The following is a 25,478-nucleotide window of genomic DNA, read 5'->3' as shown; positions in this document are numbered from 1 at the left end:
AATCAGAAAAAAATGGGTTTAAAAGTTCATTTTATTTTTTAGTAAATGGAATGAAGAAAATGTCAGCACTTACTTTTATGTACTTTGTATTCTCACAGGAGATTTGATTCACTCAAACACTTAGAACTAATCACACATAAATGGGTAGAAATGAGAATCTATTTGTATAACTTTATCTGCAAGTTTTAAAGTGCATGAAGGAAAAAAAAATCACAGTCCTTTTTTTCAATCACATTTTGAAGGTGCACTTAAGATTCTACAAACTCATCATCAGAGAGGCATCTGTGAAAAGGGAAACCTCTTCCCCCATATTTCAGAGCTGCTAAGTAAGTGCAAACATATACCTGTGCCATAGTACACATTTGCAAGTAAGAGAAGTTAAAACATGCTTCTGTATGTTTTTTAAAACAGCATCATCACTCGTGAGATAAAGTGAGAAGTGACTCTAAATTTAGTTCACAGAAATAAACTTTCTGAAGACTAAAGCTCTTATGCTTGCATTAAAATAGCTGATATAAGTAAATTTTATGCAAGTAGGGAATAATGAAATAATTCACAGTGTAATCCTGAGCTTAGAAAAGAAGTACACTTTTATTTTTTCTGCACTGATGCTAAGTGGAATCAATCTAATATGGTGTCCCTTCAAAAATACTGGTTGGGCATGGCGAGTCACACCTGTAATCCTAGCACTTTGGGAGGCCAAGACAGGAGGCTCACTTGAGGCCAGGAGTTCAAAACCAGCCTGAGCAACACAGTGAGACCCCATCTCTACAAAAAGTAGAAAAGTTAGCCTGGTATGGTGCTGAGAGCCTGTCATCCCAGCTAATCTGGAGGCTGAGGCAGGAGGATCGATTGAGCCCAGGAGTCTGAGGTTGTAATGAGTTATGATGATGCCACTGGACTCTAGCTTGGGTGACAGGGTGAGATCCTGTCTTAAAAAAAAAAAAAAAAAGAAAAAGAAAAAAAATCTCTAGGACAATTGTGTTCACATATCAACATAATTTATAATCTGAAAAATAAAACGTGATTTTATTTTTTAACTCAAAGGAATACTGTAGTTCCTTGTCAGTTGAATGTAAAACATGTAGTTTCGACTGCCTTCAGTAATGGAAGAGTTTCTGAGTTGCTGTCTAAATATTAAAAATCCTTACCTCATTCCAGTTATTTAAGGCCATAAATTCAAGTTTACAGACTTTATAAATTCAATTCAGGACTCCAAATGGAAATAAACAAGTGTACACATTATTTTCAATCATATAATAAGAGGAGTATCTTTTAACTCATCCTCATTCTTCTCTCAGGAGGAACTTTTATTCAATCATTATATTTTCAAAACATTACTCTTACTAGCAGAAACAATTTCCCTCACCAGCTCATTATCCCTTCAGGTAAGGCCAATGTATTTGACAGAGGTCCATAAAGATTATTTTTCTGAGTGTAGGTTAACAGGTACAGTTTGTACCCAAATTGCTTTTCCTAACAATTTAAAACACTATGAATTGTTATTCAATTCCATCATTTATTTAAGAAGAGCATAATAGAATCCTCATATATATTCATTTAAATGTGGTCCTTTTGAGGACTCTTTATCTGCTCAGAATTGCTGGAAAATCCACTGTGCTTTCTAATGGCGGAAAGGGATGGCCAGCTAGGATATTTCTGTATTCTTTCACAACTCGCAGTTTCCAGATAACTCTAATTTATTCTAAACTCTTAGTAGATTCAGGTTGTGTGAAATTTAATTACACCACTTTAAAGAAAGTTAATGTGTATTAGATGTTAGAGAAATTAATGCTGGTATCACATCATGGTTTGGGTCTCAGGTAGTTTATTTTGATAAACTACTTGAAAAATAAGTCATTTATTAAAAAGATAATAATCATAATGCAGGTAATTTTAGAAGTCTAAGAAATTTGGAGGATTCTGCCTGAATCAAATCACCAAAGTAAAACATTGGCATATGATGGCCAAGTCCTTTCTGTCTTTGCAACTAGCTTCCTAATGCAGGGTTTATCAAAATCTCTGTTTGGTCAGCTACTTTTTTATCTCAACCACCTCTCCAGAGTTTTAGACCATCATGGGTAGGGGACAGGAGGTGAGTAAAGTCAGGAGAGATAACCATGGTGTGGAAAGAAATGCAGTGGCATTGAGAGCAATGGAGCAGAACAGAACACCCTGCCCACTGTCAGCCCCCACAAGCCAAATGGCATTTTGTCTACTTCCTCCCTTCCCCAGAGCTGACAACCCCAGATGATTGCCCAAATGCCATTGGAAGTGATAGCCAAAGGCTTTGAGCTTAGAATCCTTATAACTTGCACACAAAATAAGTATTTTAAAAATCCTCACAACACAGAAACAACCTACAATAGTAGAAGGAAGCCTACTCAGTGTACAAGAACATGCAAACGAGCAGATGTTTTATTTAGGTATTCCAAAATTTAACACTAAAATGTGAAGCCATAAACATTTGAAAGGTATAACATAAATTTATGTGGCAAATCAAAGAAATGGAGCTCTTTATCCCCACTTTCTTTTGTGCTGCCTTCCTGCCCTTGTGCCTAGCCAGCTATCTGGTCTCTCTATTTATCATTGTTCAAAATGATGCTGCTGATGGCTGACAGTGTTGTTTTGCATGTGTGCAAGTGTGGGAAAACCACGGCTGCATGACCAGCAGTTTTCTCCATCTGGCATATATGGAAAGGCAGCCCTTTGTTTTATGGTTGTGTTAGTAATTTTTATAGCATGTTACTGTTTATGGCTTTGGGCTCTTCCCCTTGTATGCTACCTGACACCCTGACTCCAAACAAATGACCTACTTTTCACTTCATGATCTGCTGTTGCTGTTTCCTGGCATTTTATAGCTAGGCTGCCTCCTTTGAAAATGTACCTGTGTGTATCCTTATAACACCTCTCCTGTGTCTTCAGCAATTCACTCTGCATCAGTTCCTCAGATAGCTGATACTGGGGTATTCTATTGTCAGAACAGAGACAACTGGTGTTGGTGAGAGCCAGGGCAAGACTTCCCGGACTCCCTAAATGTCGCTCACCAATTTGCCACAAGACTTACTCTTAATTGTTAAGGCACTGACAATTTACATCCAAAGTTAAAACGTTAAAGGTCTCCAGAAATGATATATGGGAAGGATAATCAATAATATAATAACAGGCCCTATTTATTTAACATTGACTATGAGCTAGCCACTGTGTATAATTGTCCTTAAAACCCAAAATCTCCTTCAAGAAGTGATTATTGCCCCCATTTTACAGATGAGGAAACTGAGAATCCTGGAAGAGGTAAGCAATTTTTCCTGGATGTCACATCTAGCAAGTGACAGGGAGAGAATCCAACCCAGCACTATCTGACCCCCAACCCCAAGGTTGCTACACTGTATGTCGCTACTGCAGCAGAGCAACCTTGGTCATTCACACCTAGCGCAGGAGCTGGGGTGCTCGATAAATGTTTGATGAATTAGTGGATGAGCAGCTTGCTGTGAATTAGTTTACCAGATTGGCTTCCAGTTACCTGGCAAGTACTCTGAACAAGTGAGATGCAGGACAAGTTAGCTGTGGCAGGAGGGAGGAAAGGTGTAGGTCAGAGCAGAGGGCACAGAACCAGCAGGCTTGGCTGAGATAACATCCAGAGAACCCAGGACAGAAAATCACAAAAATGCTGTAATATTAGAAGGATGACAGTCAAGAGAATAAGAAACAACCCAGTAAAAATGAAGAAGTACCAAAAACAATTCTGGGATAATATTGTTGCTCAGAGATGACCCTGCCGCTGTGGTCCCTTCTTTCTCCCTTTTACCATCTCACATTCCACATCACACGGCTAGGCAGTCATGGAAGTGAGATTATAATCCAGAGCTTTCCCCATGGGGAAACACTGCCTCTCGTATGCACACTCCAACTTTAAATTCCTAAACGTTCAATTCAACTCACTTACAGCTGTATGTTTTTGTGAAAATTACCCGCAATTTCAAACATATTTCTATTCCAGACCTGAGCTATAGAACAGAAAGATCTGCGCACTTTTGAACATTTTATTCCATCTCCATTATAAACACCCAAGATGTGCCACAAGAATAAGAATATTCCTGAAAATCCACAAGAGATCTTTGCCTTCTATTCCACTTGGCTGTTAATGAGCTAGAACAGTTAAATGGAAACTATTAGGGTACCGATAATGGTTGGGAAAGAAGGGAAAGGAGGGAAGGAGGAAGAGAGAAAGGGAGAAAGGAAAAACAGTCTTAAACAACAAACAAAACCAAGGTTAAAGGGGATGGGAGGTTATCTGGCTAGAGCCAGGGAAAGTGAACTGTGATTTAATTGGACCTGTGCTATTATTCTGTGAAAGAACAGTTCAGGAAGAAACAATAGTCAATGAGTAAGAGCCTTGAAATGAGCTTCGTTGAGAGGGAGTGTAATGAACACTGACAAGAGAAATGGACTGATGAGACCCACGTGGGCTGGCCACACCAAAGGATCAGAGTGTGAAGAAATAAAATGTAATGTTATGTCAGAGAAAGAAAAAAGGAAAGAAAAAGAATTCAGGATGTGAAGCATGAGAGAGAAAACCAGTCCAGAAAACCAGAATGAAAGTAGCACCCAGGATCATGGAGAAGGCTGGTAAGAACATTACTGTGAATGCAACTGAGATGGACCCATTGAGTCAGTGAGTCAGGACTCCATGCCGAATAGCAGAATAGTTCTATCATGAGGCCAACTGGAAAATTGAACCTGTCGACCAGACTGGCAGACTCAGCTTTCTCTTTATGAGAACCCAGCCTAGTCCTAGGATCAAAGTCAACTGGTTTAATAAGATTGACCAGAGTTGTCAAGTGCAAGGGCTAGTGATGGCCTGGGAGATAGAAACAAGAAGAACTTGCAAGAATAAGGTTAATTTATGAATCCTTTGCCAACTTAATAATTGAATATCATAAAAGTAAGAATTTGACATTTCTCTCATTAGTATATAAGTACATCCTTCACTTTCTTTTCACTGTAGTAAATCCAAGGTATACATTAATTGTAGTAAAATGTGCTGCATTTCAGTGAGTAAAAAGAAAGAAGAGATAGAAAAGGTGGAACAAGCTCCGTGCTTCTGTGGATTCCTTGGTCCCAGCCCACCCATTCCTCTAACAAGCTTGATTCTCCATTGATGACATACCAAACAAAACTGAAATGAAAGACCAGAGAGAAATTGTTCCCAAGGGTTTTCTCTTTTAGAAGCCGTCTCTGAGAAATCATTTAAGAGAGAACAGATAAAACAATGTCAAGTCTAAGATTGTAGGTAACAAAGACTGAAGTATAAACTGAGATTGTAACATTATAAGTTCAGACAGAGAATACTGATGTCTGTTCACAATACTATTCAGCTGTTTAGCAAAGCTGGTCAACAAATAGAATCCTAAACATTTTTGCAAAGATGGTGAATACTTATTGAGTTTTTATATAACCTTGGGATGAGTCAGTATTTAAAAAATGTTGAAATTCAGAAAATATATGTATCTCTTACAATGTTTTCAATTACTATAGTAGTGAACTTCATGAAAGTTTAATTTTTGTAAAGAATAGAGAAATACTTATATATTTTGAAAGATATACAATATTTCCAAATCTGATAACCAATGCATATTTAGCTGCTTTTGTACAAAGGACTATTTTCGGGTCTTGGCTGATTTGCTTCTCTATTTAGCAAAGCTATAGGAAATCCAGTTACATGCAGGAAATGCAGAAGATCAACTAGCTATAATTTCACCTTTAAAACTATATGTGTCCTTTGCTATCCAAATTATCACTAACTGCAGTCTAAAATTCAGGAACCAAATGGATTTGGATAGCACAGCATCCCTCGCTTTACAAACCTGCTATCCAAATTTTCACTCTATAAACTAAAGATCTGTATAATGAGGGATATTTTTACATAACAGTTTTGGTAAAGCAAAATGCCTCACTTACAAAATATACTTGGCTGCTAGTAACAGAGACTGGAGAGCATAGTGGCTTAAATAGAATGGAAGTTATGTTTCTTGAATATAAAATAAGTCTGGAGGTAGCATGCCAGCTCTGGTAAAGGAGAGTCACAGTCAATAGGGACCTAGGAGGTTCCTTGTTGTCTTGCTTTTCCATTATCCTAATTTGTGGTTTTTATCATCAAGTTCACCTCAGGTCCAAGACAGCAGCTGGAACTCCAGCCATCACATCTTCATTTCAATAGGGAACAGGAGGAAGTGGGAAAGGAAAATTAAAAGGAATCCTCATCATCTTTTTAAGAAGCCTTTTAAGAAGACTCACCCAATGACTTTTCCATACCATTGGTCGAAACTCGATCACATGGCCACATCTAGCTGCAAAGTAAGTAGAAATGCAAACTTTCAACTGGGCACTTTGCTACATCAAATAAAATCTGAGTTTTGTTGTTAAGAAATAAGAATTATTGTATAACTATCCATCTCACCAAAAGCTGTTATTAAAACATTAAAAAATATATGTGTTCTTATATAATTATTTTAACGACTTTTGAACAATCCTTTTTTCTGGGATTCATTGTACTACTGTTTCCATTATTAACATAAAATGTAATAGTCAACTTCTTTATTGCCACATTGCTAAAGAAAGGTCACCACACTGATATAGCCTATTCCTAAAAAAACAGGATACATTGAAGCTTTATTATAAAGTCTTTGTTATGAAGCAGCACTTAGTAAAAGGTTACTAATCTGTTTTGAATCCCAACTGTTAGGCTATGGTTTTCAAGCAGCTCCAAAGAGTAGTTTAGGATGGAGGTAAAGGGGCTTTAACTCTCCCATAATCTCACTGAGCATCCCCTCCCCTCCTCCCACCTGCCAATTATTTTCTATGAATGGTTTTCTCAAATTTATTTTTAAAAACGTACCAGAGGGTCTAGGCATGGATGGCATGAGCCTGTAGTTTCAGCTACTCAGGAGTCTGAGGCAGTAGGATTGAATGAGCTCAGGAGCTTGAGGTTCCAATGAGCTATGATGACATCACTGCACTCTACCCAGGGCGACAGAGGGAGACCCTGTCTCTAAAACAAACAAACAAACAAACAGACAAAACCCTGCTGTGCAAGCTCCACTTCACGGTCCCCTTGCACCATTTTCCAACCAAATTGCACATTCCAGCACTGTCTTTTTTAATATGAAAAGGCTGGAGTTGCCTCTGTGGTGACTATAAAAATACTTAAAGGCCATAGAAGATTATCCCCCTTTGTAGACTCAGTATGAGAGAATATTTTCTGTATATGCTATTTAAATGTGAGAGATTTTTAGGTGTTGATTAGCATCACTAGCAAAGAGAGAGAAACAGGGAAAGAGAAAGACAGTATTATGTGTTCAAAGTGATTTGCAAATATTCCCATTAGCCATTTAAACCAACCTACTCCACATGAGATGTTAGAGATAATGAGGAAGAGATTCAAGATGCTGTTGCTAAGGCACTTCTCCAACCCAGGGTGAAAATCTCACTATAAATAATACATTAAAAGCTGGTTGCTTTGTTTGTGCCTTCCTGCACTTTGATTCCAATATGCATCCTTATCATTATCAACTCTTTTGAACCAAAGTGTTCCCTGTTTCTTTCATTAGAAAGTATATATCATTTATTAAGATTACTTCAGTCCAGATTTCACTTGGGAGAGTAATAAAGAAATATCATTTGCTTGAACTAATCTTTAACCCAGACTCTTTGTTCTGTTTTCTCAGTGACTCATTCCAGCACCACAGAGCCTGATTAGAATAAAAGAATCTTCTGTTATATATTCCATTTTGTTGAAAGTTCTAGCAATCTTGCCAGGTGTTTATTGTAGGTTGTTGGGGGTTATAACCACATGCATACAATAAAAGCTAGTTTCTGTCAAAGTATGTTGCTTAATACTTGATTTTTATTTTTATAACCCAAAGAATTATTTCTCTTATTTGATGCCTTACAAGTCTAAGGATATATTAGTAGTATTTAAAACACAGCAGTTATAGTGATATTGTGGTTTTATGAACCTATGGAAGAAATCAATTTTGGATCATTGTTTTTGATTGGAAATTTAGTCTAACTTTATTTACTGTGGTTTATTGACTTATTATGAAACATACTGTATTATAACGTATTACTTTAGACTTAATTCTAACAGATACAAAGCCTAACACATGTCAAACATCTAGCATGTCAGACCTTCATACGGTCATATCTCACTTGATTTCTATGACAACCATGAGCCATGTGTATTGGCATATGACAAAAGAGAAAGTGGAAGCCCAGAGAAGTTAAATTATTTTGTTCATGGTCATACAACTTCTATGTGAATTTTCATCCTATAGCAGGGTTTCTTCTCTAGGAAAACCTAAAGCAAATAGTGTACCTCTTTAACGTTAACTCACAAAGTAAAGAAGAAGTGATTCTCTTCTGTCAAAAGGTTCCAATTCAGTGGAGAGATAAGATGAATGCATGACACCTTATAGTTTTATGTGCACATGCACTATACACAATATGCATGCTGCTCACATTAAGGCTGTGCACGTCATATTCTTTTCTGTTGTATAAAATCTTCATGGAGGATGTGATTTTTACATATCATTATTTGACAATTGACCAGACAGAAGAACTAGGTCAGAAGTCCTAAACTAACAGTCCATAGGTCAAATCTAACCTATAGATATGGTCTTTTTTTGTTTTTGTTTTCCCAAGAAATTGAAATAGATATTTCCCATAAAACCCCAATTTCTGACATCACTTGAAAAGCAGAAGATTAGTTACTCTGGGCTTCACTTCCCACAAAAGCATTAGTCAACTGGAGTTGAGTAGTAGTAACTCCTTTTAGGTGGAGTCTGTGCTTCATCTGTGTACCACAATCTTCCTTTGTTAGCTTCATTCATTTATGTTATTTAATTGCCCCATTCATGCATTTGTGTTTGTTTCTGCTAACTTGGGTTCTAAACATCAGTTCTACTAAATTGCAAAAAGTAGGAATTATAAGACTGTTTTCCAAGCCCAAGATCCATCTCCCCTCCTGTGGTAATTGCCTTTCATTCGTCGGTCAGTATATACTGGATAAACCAGGCAGCTTGGCCAAGAACCATTTGATACATGAGCCAAGCAGGGTTATTCACATTTCTTCTCCTAGGAATTTTGAACTTGGACTTGGACAAGCTATTGTAACTCCTGCATACAGCTAGAACTGTGACTGTCAATTTGGGAAATGTCATATTCTGCCATTTTGAATGCATAAGCAGAAAGATCCCATTTGCGGAGAGAGAGAAAAAGAAAAGAGAAGAGAAGAGAAAAGAGAAAAGAAAAGAAGAGGTGAAGTCAGGCCATCAGGACCTATGAGATTCTCATGTATCCTTATAATAAACTTCCTTATTTACATACATTGTCTTAAAATAGTTTCTGTCTCTTACAAACACTTGTCAGTCATGACACCTGCTGACTTCCCTCTTTATGTCTCAATTTCCAAATCTCTTAAAGTTAAAAAATAAAACCTGATAATGTTTCATTTAGCCTGTCACGATTATGTTGTACTCAAATAAGTCTCTATATATTCTTTGAAAACTGTAAACCATTATACAAATCTAAGGTATTATTGTTATGACAGTTCTGGCAAATGTTCAATAACTGGAGACACAATAGATGAAGAAAGGTGGTCAAACATTTGTGGCTAGGACAGAGCAATGTACCCAAAACCCTTGCAGCTCGTAAGTCAAACTACTGTACTAACAAAAAATGAGCACTTTCAGGTGGATGCCAGGGCAGTCCCAACCTAAACGAACTTTCCTCTTTAGGACTGAGCATGCAGTGGTCCTTACTAAGCATGAATATGGGAGAGCTTATTTTTTTTTTTTTATTAGTACTTTTGAGCAATGCTGACTTCTTTCAGAATTTCCCCAAGTCACTAGGACATGAATTACTCAAAAAATTGCAGGTGAACTCTGCAATTTTCTCTCTGCTCAATGATGCAGTTAAAAACTGGTAAATCAGGGTGAACCATTATGTCAGGAAGAATTTGGTTAAAATGGAACTTCTCCCTACATTTCTTAAATTCAAACATGTCATAAAACTCAGGCTAAATTTCACTTATTCCTGAATCTGAGGATCTGTTTGAGAAACAGAGCTTAGGGAACAGGGAACAGAGCACGGCAACCTTGTTTGCTGTGATCTCTGTAATAAAAACAATTGCAGGCCTGCTAGTTAATAACCAATTGAAAATACTTTGTACAGTATTTGAAAAGTAATTTTGTTAACATGCACTTGTATTATTGGCATGAACAAAGTATTTGTTCATTAGCAGATGGCAATTTTGTATAATTATCAGTTCAAGGCCCTAAAAACAAGAACCAGCTTTCTACCTAGAAGTGGTAGAAAAGCAGTACAAAAACAACTTCTAACGTTACCTTTCAGAAGGGAAATACTTGTTCACAAAAGCAGAAATGGAAAATAATTTTTAATAATACCTGCTATCTGACAAATTTATCTGAGAGAATTCTGAACAGTTACTGGATTAAAAAATAAACGGCCAACCTAAAGGCAGAGCAGTATTAGTTTGCAATGGTACAATGAACCACAGAGAAGTCAGCTAATCTTATCACTCTCAGTGGCTGTCTCTTTTTGCAATGAAGAGAAAGGAACACTTGGTCTTTAAATGTGCCCAACTGGGAAGAAAAAAGCTAACAATCAGAGATTAACTCAATTTAAAATTGTGGGAAAAACTGACGGAAACGTCTATAGTATATTAATTCTCATTTTAAAAAATGGGCGATAGGCCCTTTCTTTAAAACAAACTGTGTGGATTCCAGGAAGAGTAAACAAAGAAGGGTGTTGTGCATAGCTTTTTTAAAGTTGAAAAATACACAGTCAGTAAAATGGTCATTTCCGTTTTTGAACATCCCTTTGCTGACCCAGCGAATGGCGGAGACGGCGGGGTCGCTGGAGGGCAGACTTTGGAACGCAAAGCTCTCCCGCCCGCTCGGTGGCACTTTCCCCCCGGTGGAGCGGGAGAGGCGGCGGCGAGTGTAGAGGCCGTGAGCCCCGGCGGAGAGCTGGGCGCGGGCCAGGGGCGGGACCTACAGCGGGTGGCCGGGAGGGACGGTGGGGTGGCTAGGGCGCTCGGGGACGCCGCGGGCCTAGCAGGGCGGGGCGGGGCGGCGGCGGCGGGTCGCGGGCGGATGACGCGCTGGGCCGGCGGAGGAGCGGCCACTTCCTGGAGCCGCCGGCCGGGGCCGCTCGCTGCACTCAGCGCTGGAGCCGGGAGCCCACGGCCGCCGCCATGTCCCACCAGACCGGCATCCAAGGTAACGGCGCCTGGCGCGGCCCGCGGGGAAGGGGCTCCCGGGAGGCCCGGGCGAGCCGGGCGGACTGCGGGGCGGGCAGGGCCAGAGTCGGGCCGGGAGTGCAGGGAGTCGGTCCCGCGGGGCCTGGGGGCCTCGGCGTCTCTCCGCGCTTCGGTTTGCCGGGCGCTCCCGGCTCGCGCCGCCTCCAGCTGGGCCCGGCCGCCGCCACGTTGCAGACGGACCCGAAGTTCGGAGGAGCGAAGGAAATTGGTTTCTGAGGCGGCCTGAGTGAAGGGGGCGTGCCCTCCAGAGCCCCCGACGTTAGGCCAACTTTCCCCTTTTTTACCAGGCGGGGAAGAGCTGGAACAGTGGAGGCGACTGAAGCTCCCTTCGCTATAGGGAGCCCGGCGAGTTTTCCTTTTCACCGTCCAAAGAGTATACAGGACTCTGATTATAAAACGAAACGTGCCAGAATCTTTCTCCTATCAGTAGGGGTACTTCCCAAACTCTTACACATTTTCTCCCCCAATGGGAATATGAATTATGTTCTGAGAAATCCTGAGTGTGGGGTGTGTTTTGGTCTTATATCTGGGTACTCTCCAGGAGAACTGAAAAGTCTGATCTGTGTGGATTAAATTTAGTCAGCCCGTGCAGACAGTTGAAAAGGCAGTTTTATCTGACCTCCATTATTTCCTGGTTTGAAAATGGACAGCCTGGAAGCGCTCACCTCATCAGAGTCAAATAATATATCCCGGGGTTACTTGTGATCACTTAATGAATTCCAATATAAACCCAAGCTCTTCCTGTGAGTAGGCAACGAATCTTTACCCCAAATGAACACTTAATTGTGTGTTCTGATCTTAAGGGTCTTTTACACCACCCCCTACTTCTGCACACGCACACAAGCAAAATATTCTCATATTTAAAAGCATTGTTTTATTTGCCCGCATTAATTTTGACATTTAAGTATGTAATTATTGACTTTCATGCTTGAGCCTTACAGCAAGCACTACTTATTAGTGTTTCTTGCTGTTAGTAGACAACACAAGAACGAAATGGAAGTTTTAATAGGAAGACAAGGGTCAGATTATTAAATATATATTTGCTCAATGAGTTTACTTTAGCATTTTGAGAAATGCAAGTTAGAAAAATATAACCAGAAGTGTAAGATTGAATGCATTTTATTGGATTTTTTAAAAATCAGGATCGGATAACTGATAGTTACTGTTGTTTTTAGTGGGAAAATACAGAAAATGAATTGATGAAGGAGGTGTCTTTATCATAATCTTGAAACTAAACTAGAAGAGAATGAAAGCAAGTTTTTAACATTTTTTAAGAAAGCATTAAAGGTGTTTTTCAGAATTGTATTTGCCCATTATTGGGTTTGAGTAACTTTAGGGTATTCACCCCAGTGTTATTTTTGCTACAGAATTATCTAGCTAAAACAGATTAGAATTAATGTTAACATGCTTTTAGAATATATTAATATTTCTTAACTGCATACAATGTCTGCTATCTTACGCCTTTAAGTTTTATAATACTGATAAGAGGATGCTAAATACTTCAGATTTTTTTGTTTGTATTGTAATTCATTGTTTCCCATATAGGTAGCAAAAGAAAGTATTCATACGTAAGTATAAAAAAATAGGTTTGCTTTTCTTTATCTTTTTCCACAGCAAGTGAAGATGTTAAAGATATCTTTGCCAGAGCCAGAAATGGAAAGTACAGACTTCTGAAAATATCTATTGAAAATGGTTAGTTAAACATTTTAAAATATTGTTTGTCCCTGGATTATTGGGTATTATATTTTTAAACTAAGTAATGTTAGTGATTTGAACTTTTTGTTAATGTGCAGTATGTTCACAGCTTACCTTAAGTAAGGTAACTTGGATTCCTCACATTTTGTGCGGGTCCCTATGGTCCCTGTTTTCCTTCTGAATTCTCTAGCTATCAGGGAAACAGAAAGATGTTTTTTAATGTGATGTCTTCCTCTTTTACTTCTTGTGTCTCAGTTTCTGCACCACAATCTGTTTCTAATGTCAGTGCTTCCATCTCTGGAATGGAAATAAATTAACAGGTGATTATCCAAAAAAAATAGTTACTTGTGAATTATTCAGTAAAGTTTGTTTTAAAGTAGAAACAAAGGATTTCAAACTCTCCCATTTTCTCCACCTGATTGCAGCCTATGCTACAGGAATGATTATTACCCTTGTTGTATTAGGGAAATTCTGAGAATGTAACAAACTATCAATTGATTCTTTAAAAGTAAGCAGGGAAACTGGTTGGGTGTGAGAATCTTTTAAATAAGGCAGATTTAAATTTGAGTAATTACTGTTAAAACTACCTGATCACAAATGAATGTGTTAAAATATTCAATTGGCTTAATTCCTTAAATACCTTGAAATATTTTGCTTTGGAAATATAACTTGTTCTTTCATAGACTGGAAGTAAATCTAATTTGTTTTCCATTTTCTGCTTATATATTAAAAATACCAGAATAGTTTGTAAAATATGCTTTTGTTCTATATATATTACACATTCAACAGGAATAAATGTATGCTATAAACCAGCATGTTTCAGAAATAATGAGTTAAAATTTTAAATGCCAGCACTTCCTGAGTGACTAGTTAAGTAACTAAAATAGAAAAGTTAATCTAACTAGCATCTTTACAGAAATAAAATGGTATTATTTCCTAAATCATTATTTTCTGGTTTTATTTTTTGTTTTGAGAAAATTTTTTAACAAAGGAAATCTCAAAGAATAAAATAGTATCATAAATGCCTATGTCTCCCCTTAAATTAGTAACTAACATTTTATCATATTTGCTTCACGCATTTTTAAAAATGTGATATTGTTCTGATATGAGTATCCCGTTTAAGCAATTTTGCTTTCTGACCTCTTTCCCTTGAATCATCTACAATTAGGAGTTTTTGAATTTGTGCAATCTCTTTTTTACATGTATCCCTAAGTAGCAGATACTGCTGTTTAGGTTTTTAAGTTCACGTAAACTGCATACTACCATATTATTCAGCATCTTTCCTTTTTCTGTAAATGTTATTTTTGCAATGAGTTTTCATAGAGAGGTCATTAATTCTTTTAAAATATGAATAGAATGTTATCAAATGACTATGCCACATATTTTTTGTCCATTCTCTTACTGGTGAACATTGAGGTTATTTCCAATTTTCACTGTTACTGTATAGTGCTGCAATGAACACCTTTGTACATATGTGCAAGAGATTCTCTATGCAGAGAACATTCAAAATTTTACCATATTTTGCCAAATAGTGCTTCAAAGTGGCTGAACCAATTTATGCTTCTAGGCAAATTTTTAATCTGTAGCATCGGCCAAACAGGAGTTAAACCTATTTTATTTAGTATTTCTTACTCTACAATTCAGTGTTAATTTCAGAAATTATTCTGAGTGGTAGTACAGTTATTTAAATATATTTTATTGATAATTTACTGCTAGGCATTTTGGAAAATAGAACTATAATCACCAATTATTTGACTATTCAACTCAACTATTAGGATCATTTTATACATTTTTGTGATGTGTATGTATAAAAAATTTTAACCATGCTATCCATAAAGTCTTCCTGTTTTTAGTAATACTTTATGTCATAATTATTTTCTGTGCCACTTTTTTCCTTTTAACTTTTTGATGTGCATAATATTATCATAACTGGGAAATGACTTCAGGTTTATTTTTCTAGTCTTCATGGAACTACCACTTGGTCTTTCAAATCATTTACCTATCTTTTTAAAAATTATTTTTATAGAGCAACTTGTGATTGGATCATATAGTCAGCCTTCAGATTCCTGGGATAAGGATTATGATTCCTTTGTTTTACCTCTGTTGGAGGACAAACAACCATGCTATATATTATTCAGGTTAGATTCTCAGAATGCCCAGGGTTATGAATGGATATTCATTGCGTGGTCTCCAGATCATTCTCATGTAAGTAATTTTTTAGTAGTTTAACATTAAATGACAGAAAGAATTTTTAAAAAACTATTTCTAGGCTGATTGACATTTAAAAGGCAGCGGTCATTTCCCAAAGAAGGGAATGATCATAGGGGAAAAAAAATCTTTGGATTAATAATGTGGATTCAAACAAGCGCTTAGATTCAGAAGCTTTGTCCTTGAAATAAAAATAATTATTAATTTAAAAATTTAAAATCTGTGGCAATTATAAATGATTCCATGGGCCTCTGAAGAGTGAAGCTAACTGCTTCTGAGAACTAATTGAACATTATGTTAAATTTTGTTAGTATTCACCATATATTATTAATCACTACCATTCAGGTGGTAGGTATGCAAATAAATAAGTATCTCTCTTAGCAAAGTTAGTAGTGGACAGACTAAATAGAACAAAAGACAAAACTGATACCTGAATATGCCCAATTTGTTAAAGATTCTCATATTTCTTGTAAAAAAATTAACAATTTTTAAAGTTATCTAGATAATCATTCTGAAAAGATTATCCCATCCTCTTTAATTTCATAAATCCTGTCTGAATACTGGATTTGACTGTGCAAGATTATGAAATTATTTGTTAGTTGGTAGTTATCTTCAGTTGCATTCCATGGATACTAGTAAAATTTTAATAATAGTATATTTCTTGTCATCCTGTGTCCCTCACAGAATGGTATATGACATAGGGAAGCCATGAGTATTTGATTCTTAACAATTTAATTAGTAATATCTGATCTAGCTTTGAGTAAAATGTTGCTATCAAGGTTACTTGATTTCATTTTTTCCCTACTATTTTAAAGTAGTTATTAATCCTTGAACTCATTTTATACTTTGAGGAATTTTTAAAAATTTATATATTCTCAGCTTTTAAAAAAAATGTGACTTACATTGTAAATTGAAATCTACCTTAATAGCTATTGATACTTTAGATGTTCGTGTTAGGATGGTTATTTGTACACACATACTTTAAGATATTATAGTCAGTGGGCTTCAGCTTTATCACAGTTTATTTCATTTTTAATGTGCTTGAAGATTTAATACATTCAGAATGTGCTTTGTTTTGTGATAATATGTTTTCATCTGTAAACTTCTAAGTAAACTTTCACAACTGAATAGGTTCGTCAAAAAATGTTGTATGCAGCAACAAGAGCAACTCTGAAAAAGGAGTTTGGAGGTGGCCACATTAAAGATGAAGTATTTGGAACAGTAAAGGTATAAAACTTATATTTTTATGTGGATTCTATATGTTGCAATTAAAATGATTAAAGAACTCCTAAGTAATAGGTAACTGATATGAATTCAGATGTATGAATCTGTAAACATAAGAGAGAAAATATTGTTATATTTCATATGATATGCAAGTTAACGCTAGTGAATCTGTAACTTTGAATTCATTCGTGTCTATTTGATATTGAGAACAAGTGGTATTAAAACATTATACATATTCTTTAAAAATATTTATATGGTAAATACATGTATTTATACATATACACACAAATTAAGAAAATTTAAATATATTTTTCAACAGGGTTTTTTTTTATTTGTTTAGAGCTTTTCTGTCTCGGAAAGTAATATAATCTAGTGGATACAGCACAAGACTAGATGAGAGTATGTTGCTTGTTCACCATTAATTGTGAGATGGGCTAGTTTCAATTGTGTGAGTGGCAGTCTTCTAAACCACAAAATTTGGATAAGTAGACCTCTGTGGAGTATATTTTTTCTTTTAATGTAAAAACTATCATAATTTTCTATGAATAACTATAGAGAAATTATATAAATCATTGTAAAATAGAATCAGAATCTGAATATGCTGATTACTGAATAATTATAAGGCAGTTTTCTCCAGAAGGTTTGTTGTAATTATCCTGTAGACTTGAGGGTTGACCAGCTTCATTACTTTGGTGACATCACCACCACCAAACTCAGACTAAAGATTTAGTAATTATAAAACTTTAGGAAATGAAGTTAAAAAATTAAAAAGTTTTGAAACTTTTAAAATAGAGGATTAAAGAAAAGTGAAAAGAGATAGTAAAACTTTTTATGCTATTTATTTTCATTTAAAATCTTTTTTGTGAAATTAATGATTTTGTTTTTCCTAAAGTAACTTCACTCTGGTTTTACTTCTAGAGAATAACTGATAATGGTCTATTTCTGTACTTACAGGAAGATGTATCATTACATGGATATAAAAAATATTTGCTGTCACAGTCTTCCCCTGCCCCATTGACTGCAGCTGAGGAAGAATTACGACAGATTAAAATTAGTGAGGTAAATTAGGTTTGAATCCCTTGCAAGATTTTAAGTGTTTGAAAATATCATATTTTTAATTAGTAGATATGGAGGTAACTAGAAAATAGAGAAGTTAGGTAACTTAGGTTTATTCTGTTTAGTTTAGAGATAAGACTGTGTTCAATGTGTTTTCAGAAAAAGTTAAAAATGAATATTAAACTTCATATCAATTTGATAAATAGCTTTCTCCTGTAATATACATGTCAAAAATAGTAAATCTACCTGTTAAAAGTACAACTTGTTAACTTTGTGCTTTGAATACTATATAAATGGGAAACGTGTGTATTACCCCTTTAGTACAAAGACTATTATAACTAATAAGATTGCCTGAAGCATGTTATTTTTCTATTTTGTTATGTTACTCAGAGAATAATGATGACAAAATAGAATAAAATATAAATGCTGTAGGATGTTTAAGTTTTCTAGAAGGTCTACAAATTAACTTCTATGAACACTACTTGGATGGAGATATATATGAAAGATTGTTATTTGAGTACTTGTTGAGCATATTAGAGTCAATAAATTTCAGCCATATTAGAGTTTATCATATTTTTAATGTGTTTTCTGCAGCCATTCTAATTATATGCTGGAACAGCTACTGTATTTCTACTGGCATTTTACAGAAAAGAACAAGTAGCTGAAACCACTATTCACTAGTCTGAGTAATAACAGGCTAATAGGAATCAGTCTGGAAAATGGTTAAATATCATTTAGTATTAAATTGGTAGCAAGGATCTATCATTATATTATTTTAACTCAAGTTATTTGAGTAGGACTTTTTATGTGATTTTTTTTGACAAGTTTGATAGTTTGTTTTATTCCTTGCAATCAGAACCCAGAGGATCGTATTGGGGTATGCATTTGCATATGTTCTATGATGTTTTCATTATCCAATATCATTTATGCTGTAGAATCTCCATTCATTTTTTTAAAAGTAAAATTTCTATTGGACTTTCTTTTGCAACACTGCAAATGAGACCCTATACTAGCTATCATTTGTCAAGTATAAAAATCTTAAACATGTGCATTGAAAGCTTTCTTAAACTATCCTTTTCCCCTTCCAATACATGCACACCTATGTTCTTAGTAAAGAAAGCTCTAAGTCTGGAACTTCTGCAGTAGTATAACTTGTTGAGCTGTGTTGTGTCTTTGTATAGTGTTTGTACTACTTCTCAATTCAATGCATGGTGTTCGTTTTGCATTTTATGTCCAACAGAACAAAGTAAAGTTCTATACATATTGTATGTACATTACTGTTTATAAATTCTATCAAGTAAAATTTTGTGATTAAAGGTATAATCTGATCACACTTTAAAGAGCTTATGTAGCTCACTGAAATTGTGCTGAACCAAACATAAAAGCAAACAAAACCCCCAAAACCCCACTAACACTGCACATTCATTCAAACATGCACACCCAACATTTTCATAAAGATGTGTCATGCACTCTGCATGTCAACAAAACGTTAGCAGGACCATGAACAAATGTGTAAAATAATTTGCTTTTAAAGTTCATAATGTTTTAAGTATTAATTTTAATTATATTTTGGGCAAGGATTGAATGATGTTCACTCATTTTATAGAGGTTGGGTCTTCTTATTTTTGCCATATGACATTGCTAAATGCTAAAACTTTACCAGTAAATTAAATCTGTCATACTTAGGTACAAACTGATGTGGGTGTGGACACTAAGCATCAGACACTACAAGGAGTAGCATTCCCTATTTCTCGAGAAGCTTTTCAGGCTTTGGAAAAATTGAATAACAGACAGCTTAACTATGTGCAATTGGTAAGAGATATATAATGATTATTATGAAATGGCTGCTCTTTTGGTAGTTTACAGCTTGTATAAGGTTTATTTTTAATGGATTTTAAATTTTTTAATTTGCTTTCTGATTTTTTATTCATTTTTTTAAATTACAAAAGCAATAGATGTTCATTGTTAAAAAGTCAATCCAGAACTTTATAAGTTCCCCCTTAGTTTTTTTATTATAAGATTTTAACTTAATATCTGTGTATTTGTTTTAATGAATGTATTTTGTTTCTTATTGACAGGAAATAGATATAAAAAATGAAATTATAATTTTGGCCAACACAACAAATACAGAACTAAAAGATTTGCCAAAGAGGATTCCCAAGGATTCAGCACGTTACCATTTCTTTCTGTATAAACATTCCCATGAAGGAGACTATTTAGAGTCCATAGGTATATTATACATTGTTTTTAACACTTTACATTTAGTTTGCTTATTGATATTTCAGCCTTACAGTCTTACTCATTTATTGCCCAGAAGCTTTAAATGTATTTTGTGAGGTTTATGTACTTGCTTTAACTAGTATGCTGTTAATTGTATATGTTATTATTTTAACTTACAGTTTTTATTTATTCAATGCCTGGATACACATGCAGTATAAGAGAACGGATGCTGTATTCTAGCTGCAAGAGCCCTCTACTAGAAATTGTAGAAAGACAACTACAAATGGATGTAATTAGAAAGGTAGACCTACTTCTTTTAAAGTCCTCAGTTTTGGCTAGATTTTTCTTGTCATTTCTATGTAGCTCATGTACTGTGATTTATAAATGAAAATGTTTATTTGCCTTTTCTCATCCTAAATCCTTAGGCTCTCCTGTAAGTGCCTAGGGGTGACCTATGATGATCCCCATCTCTCTATAGATCAATGCTCTCTCATAACCCACATGTGGCCAGTTAACTTTAAATATAAATTAAAATAAAATTTAAAATTCAGTTTCTTAATTGCACTAGCCACATTTCAAGTGCTCATTAGCCATATGTGGCTAGTGGCTATTGTATTGGATAGTGAAGAATTTATAGAACATTTCCATCAGTGCAGAAAGTTCTATTGGACAGAGCTGCTAGAGCTACATACTTGGGATTGCTTCTAGACTCCTTCCTAATAAGGAGCTACAGTCTTCACTTATTACGGTGACTCATGGGATGGTGGGGTCTTTCCAGTTCTTGGGGAAAGAGAGAACAAGCATAAACATTTGAATTTGGGGAACTAAGCTACCAGTTTTCTTAAATTTATATTCTTAAATACAGATACGGCATGGGGGAAAGATACAGTTAATTCTTGAGCCCTTTAACTCTTAAAATACAGGTCCTTACAAACTACCAATATTTTAGGTACTAGACCTTTCAAACTTTTTAAGATTCTAAGAATCACTTTAGCATGGGTAGCACCTTTTACAGCAAGGATCAGCTGACTTTTTCTATAAAGGACTTGATAGTAAATATCCTTAAGCTTTGCTAGGCCACATATGGTCTCTGTTACATATTCTTTTCATTTGTTTCTTTGTTTTTAACAACCTGTAAGACTGTAAAACAATTTTAGCTTGGGCAAGATGTGGCATGTAGGCCATAGTTTGCCGACTGCTGTTCTAGACTGATTTTGAGCGGCTCAAGTGATGAAGGGGCCATGAGTAATGTGTCTTGAATATATAGTGTGCTAACTTGAGAATATAGTGGTGGCTTCTACTTTTAAACATTATTTAAATTGGAGCAGTAAGAGGGAACCAAATACAAGTGCTTATAGCTGATTATATATTCAAGCAACTCATTGCACCCTTCCCCCAAAAGAAGAAAATGAAACTATTTACATATGGTCCTTGATTCTCTCTTGCCGGAACAGGTGTTATGTACTTATTTGTGAGAGTCATACCTGAAAACTGGCTTGTTGATTGTATTAGATTTTAAATGTTGTGCTTTTTTTATATTGTATTCCACTACTAATTTCATCTTTTACAGATTGAGATAGACAATGGGGATGAATTGACTGCAGACTTCCTTTATGAAGAAGTACATCCCAAGCAACATGCGCATAAGCAAAGTTTTGCAAAACCAAAAGGTCCTGCAGGAAAAAGAGGAATTCGGAGACTAATTAGGGGTCCAGCTGAAACTGAAGCCACTACTGATTAAAATCTACACGTTAAACATTGCAATACTAGTTTTTTAAAAGTCCAGCTTTTAGTACAGGAGAACTGAAATCATTCCATATTGATATATTGTAGGGAAAAAAATTGTACTTTTTGAAAAATAGCACTTTTCACCTCTGTGTGTTTTTAAAATAATGTTATATAAGACTCATTATTTCTATTTTTGAGTTAAAGCTAGAAAAGGATTCAACATAATAATGTTTAATTTTGTCACACGGTTTTCATAGAGTGTTGATTCCACACTTTCACATAATTCTTAAAATTTTATACAGTTGGGCCAGTTCCGGAAAGTCTGATGTCTCAAAGTAGGATATACTTCTTATTACATTTTAGTGAAATATCTGAATTCTTTTTTAAGAGAGACAGAAAGACCTTAAGATATTCATATTACTTAATGAATATGTTAAGAACCAGCTATTTTTTAAGCTGAAAATTCAGTGTGCCTAAGAAAAGGTGGGAAGTTGGCTTACTTTGAGGAACTTTGCTAACTGTCAGACTGTAGGATCATGTCTGCAACTTTTAGAAACAGTGCTTTATTGCAGCAGTCTTTTCTATTTGACTTTTTGTTTTTTTAGTGGCATTGAAATTTCAGAAGAACAGCTTACTCTGAAACTTCAAGGGTACTAGATATTTTCTATACTGCAGGATTTCTGATGACATTGAAAGACTTTGAACAGCCTTAGTGAATTCTCTCTAGTGCTTTAAAAAATTTGCATTTCCAAAGTAAGTCATTTCATTGTAAGAACTATGGGGCCAAATATTTATGTTCAGATTGAAATTTAAATTAATATCATTCAAAAGGGAACAAAAGTGGAAAAATTTTAAACATCAAGGTTGACTTTTGCCCCCAAAACCATATATTTATAGGCAAATTGTGTTCTTTATCACTTCTGAGCAAATATTCAGATTTAAAATTGTTTTAAAGTCCTAGTACTTGGCCTAACACAGATAAACACCTTAAGAATCTTGTTTCAATTAATATTATATTTCTAAACACATTTAACTGTTTTCTAAAGCTTTGCATTTTCAGTTACAACCTAGAGAGATTTTGAGCCTCATATTTCTTTAATACTTGAAATAGAGAGAGCTAGAACACTTTGTTAAACCTGCTGCAAGAGCCATAACTTTGAGGCATTTTCTAAACGAACTGTGGGGATCCAGGATTTGTTATTTCTTGATCTAAACCTTGTGCTGCATAAAAAAAAAATCAGAAATGCACATTTCATAGTATAAAGCACTCATTTCTAAACCTTATTATCTAAGGTAATATATGCACCTTTCAGAAATTCAATGTGTGTTCAAGTAAGTATAAGAATAATTATGGGTTGACAGAATTTTAAAAATAGAATTTAGAGTATTTGTGTGGGGTTTTGTTTACAAATAATCAGACTGTAATATTTAAACATGCAAAGTAATCAACAATAATGCTGCACTTATTTACTAAAGATATACTTTAAGTTGTTCTATGGGTGCACATAGACATGCGTACACACAAATTATTACATTAAGAATCCTGGAGCTATGTTGCAGACCATAGCTGAAGCTGTTAGTTTCAGTCAGAAGAATGTTACCTGTAATGAAGATATACAATAATTTAGTAGTGAATGTTTTTCTCTACCATCCATGTGCAATTATACTCTAAATTCCACTACACTACATGAAAGTAAATGGACATTCCAGAATGTAGATGTGATTAAGTAGTCTTAAATTAATTATTAATAAACCAATGATTGCTGAAAATCAGTGATGCATTTGTTATAGAGTATAACTCATCGTTTACACTATGTTTTAGGTGGCATTATCATAACTAGATGGTGAATAACATATTCCCAGTAAATTTATATAGCAGTGAAGAATTCCATGCCTTCTGTGGACATTTTATAAGTGCATTTTATATCACAATAAAATTTTTTCTCTTTAAGTTGTGTATGTTTGTTCTAAGTTGATTTTCTATAATTTTTTTAATGTTTATTTTGCATAATTTAATATCTGGTGGTAGGTTATTGTTTATTCATTTGTTAATTAGCCTGCCTAAGTCTAAAGAGGATTTTAAGTAGCTTGAAATTTAGGCAAGAATAGTTGTGACTAGAGTGCTCAGTTTAGATTAGAACTTTGCCACTGTTACAGCAATATGAAAATGCTATGAGTTATGCAGTTCCTATTGTGATAGAAGCATCCCAGTATAATATGGTGACCAATTTACTTGACACTAAACTCTTAAAATGTTGAATGCACTTCTGTGTGCAATTCAGTATCATAGATCCTTTTTATTAGGCATATGTTACACAGTGAGTGTCTTCGGTAGCAGTTTTACAAAAGGTGCAGAAATATTAATAGCTTTAACAGGGCTCATTTTAAAAACTTTTAAAAATATAAACTGTCTAAGGCATTTCTACTCAGAACTCAAACAATGTCCTAAGGTGTGCATTTTATTTTTATTTTATTTTATTTTTTTTTGAGACAGAGTCTCACTCTGTTGCCCGGGCTATGAGTGCCCTGGCGTCAGCCTAGCTCACAGCAACCTCAAACTCCTGGGCTTAAGCGATCCTTCTGCCTCCGCCTCCCGAGTAGCTGGGACTACAGGTATGCCAACATGCCCGGCTAATTTTTTCTATATATATTTTTAGTTGTCCAAATAATTTCTTTCTATTAAAAATAGAAACGGGGTCTCACTCTTGCTCAGGCTGGTCTCAAACTCTTGACCTTGAGCAATCATCCCACCTTGGCCTCCCAGAGTGCTAGGATTACAGGCATGAGCCACTGCGCCCGGCCTTGCATTTTAAATTAGTGTATATTCTTTCACATTTTCTTTGCGTAAACAACCAGAGTCCATGATGGCTCAGATATCATCAGGCAAAGAGATGAAACAGTGTAGTAAACATCTGATTTGTTACCTTGAATTTACTGTATTATTGCCTTCAAAAGAGTTAAGGTATATTCTTACCTAAGAAGGAAGCTAGGCCTAATTTTTGTAAATTTGGTATCAATTCCATTTGAAGAAATGGAAATATCTATCAAATTATATTGTAAAATTTTCAAAATCAATGAAGTGGTTTACATTTTTAAAAAGTTTTAATATGGTTTGCTCGCAATCCATAATAAGCTACATTTCCACTGTTTTACACATACATTTATTTCAAGAAATAGTTAAATTATTACATTTTAAAATATAATTATCATCAGTGTTCTAAACCATACTGTGTCTCAAATTATGTGGGTTCCTGTTTAGATTAATTTGGGCTAAGTCATTTTATTTTGCTTTTTCCTCCTCAACTAGCAAATGTTTCATTCTGCTTAAATATTTAATTTATAAAGGTGATTTGAAAGGTGTACTATGTTTGTTTCCCAGGAAGGCACTTAGGAAGGTCTAAACAGTACACAATAGAGGATGATCCTCATCTGCTACAGCTCACTGTACATACTCTTGTTCTGGGTGTGTTAAACAACTAATGACAAAAAGATTATTGAATGAAAGAATAATTGCAGACATTAGGTATTCCTTCTATGCATAGCAGTTTTTCTATCAATCAATTTTTATGTTTAAGTAAATTCCTTCTCACTAAAAGCTGTAAAATACATTTTCAAATCATATAAACCAATTAAGAGTTTTAAATAGTTAAAAATCATTAAAAATTAATTTGCCACTACTATCCAATGGGCTCTCACTCTCTGGTAAAACAAACTACAAAAGACTAGGGACTGATGAAAAGAGAAATCCAGTGAAAATCAGTATGTACACTATAATCTCCTGGTGTACATCCTCTGTAATTTCTATATATCCCTTGGGTGTGGGCAGAACCTGTAAATATGATGAGAAATCATGGGAGAATCATCATGGGAGTAATCTGTATTCATTCTCTATTGCTGCATAATAAATTACCATGAACTTGGCTTAATGCAACCCCATTTATTATCATCTCACAGTTCTGTAAGTCAGAAGTCCAGGCAAGCTCAGATAGATACTCATACCGAG

General features: G+C 35.2%; 1 protein-coding gene across 3 annotated transcripts; it reads left to right on the top strand.

Moving 5' to 3' along the window:
• Window positions 1-11,202: 11,202 nt before the first annotated feature.
• TWF1 (twinfilin actin binding protein 1) lies at window positions 11,203-23,379 on the top strand. 3 transcript variants are annotated; one of them, XM_069489547.1, is made up of 10 exons: window positions 11,225-11,303; window positions 12,959-13,036; window positions 15,066-15,244; window positions 16,379-16,474; window positions 17,426-17,530; window positions 18,384-18,404; window positions 19,214-19,339; window positions 19,606-19,756; window positions 19,927-20,048; window positions 21,318-23,379. In XM_069489547.1, exons 1-10 carry the CDS (start codon window positions 11,279-11,281, stop codon window positions 21,486-21,488), a joined length of 1,074 nt encoding a protein of 357 aa, XP_069345648.1. In that variant the 5' UTR covers window positions 11,225-11,278; the 3' UTR covers window positions 21,489-23,379. The 3 variants fall into 3 exon arrangements, with proteins under 3 accessions (XP_069345650.1, XP_069345648.1, XP_069345649.1); XM_069489549.1 differs by lacking the exon at window positions 18,384-18,404 and having other exon boundaries at window positions 11,203-11,303; XM_069489548.1 differs by lacking the exons at window positions 12,959-13,036; window positions 18,384-18,404.
• Window positions 23,380-25,478: the final 2,099 nt, after the last annotated feature.

This window comes from Eulemur rufifrons, chromosome 16, assembly GCF_041146395.1.
Source record: "Eulemur rufifrons isolate Redbay chromosome 16, OSU_ERuf_1, whole genome shotgun sequence".
Lineage (NCBI taxonomy): Eukaryota > Metazoa > Chordata > Mammalia > Primates > Lemuridae > Eulemur > Eulemur rufifrons.
Note: the sequence above shows the minus strand (reverse complement) of the source record. Positions and strands in the feature narration are given on the sequence as shown.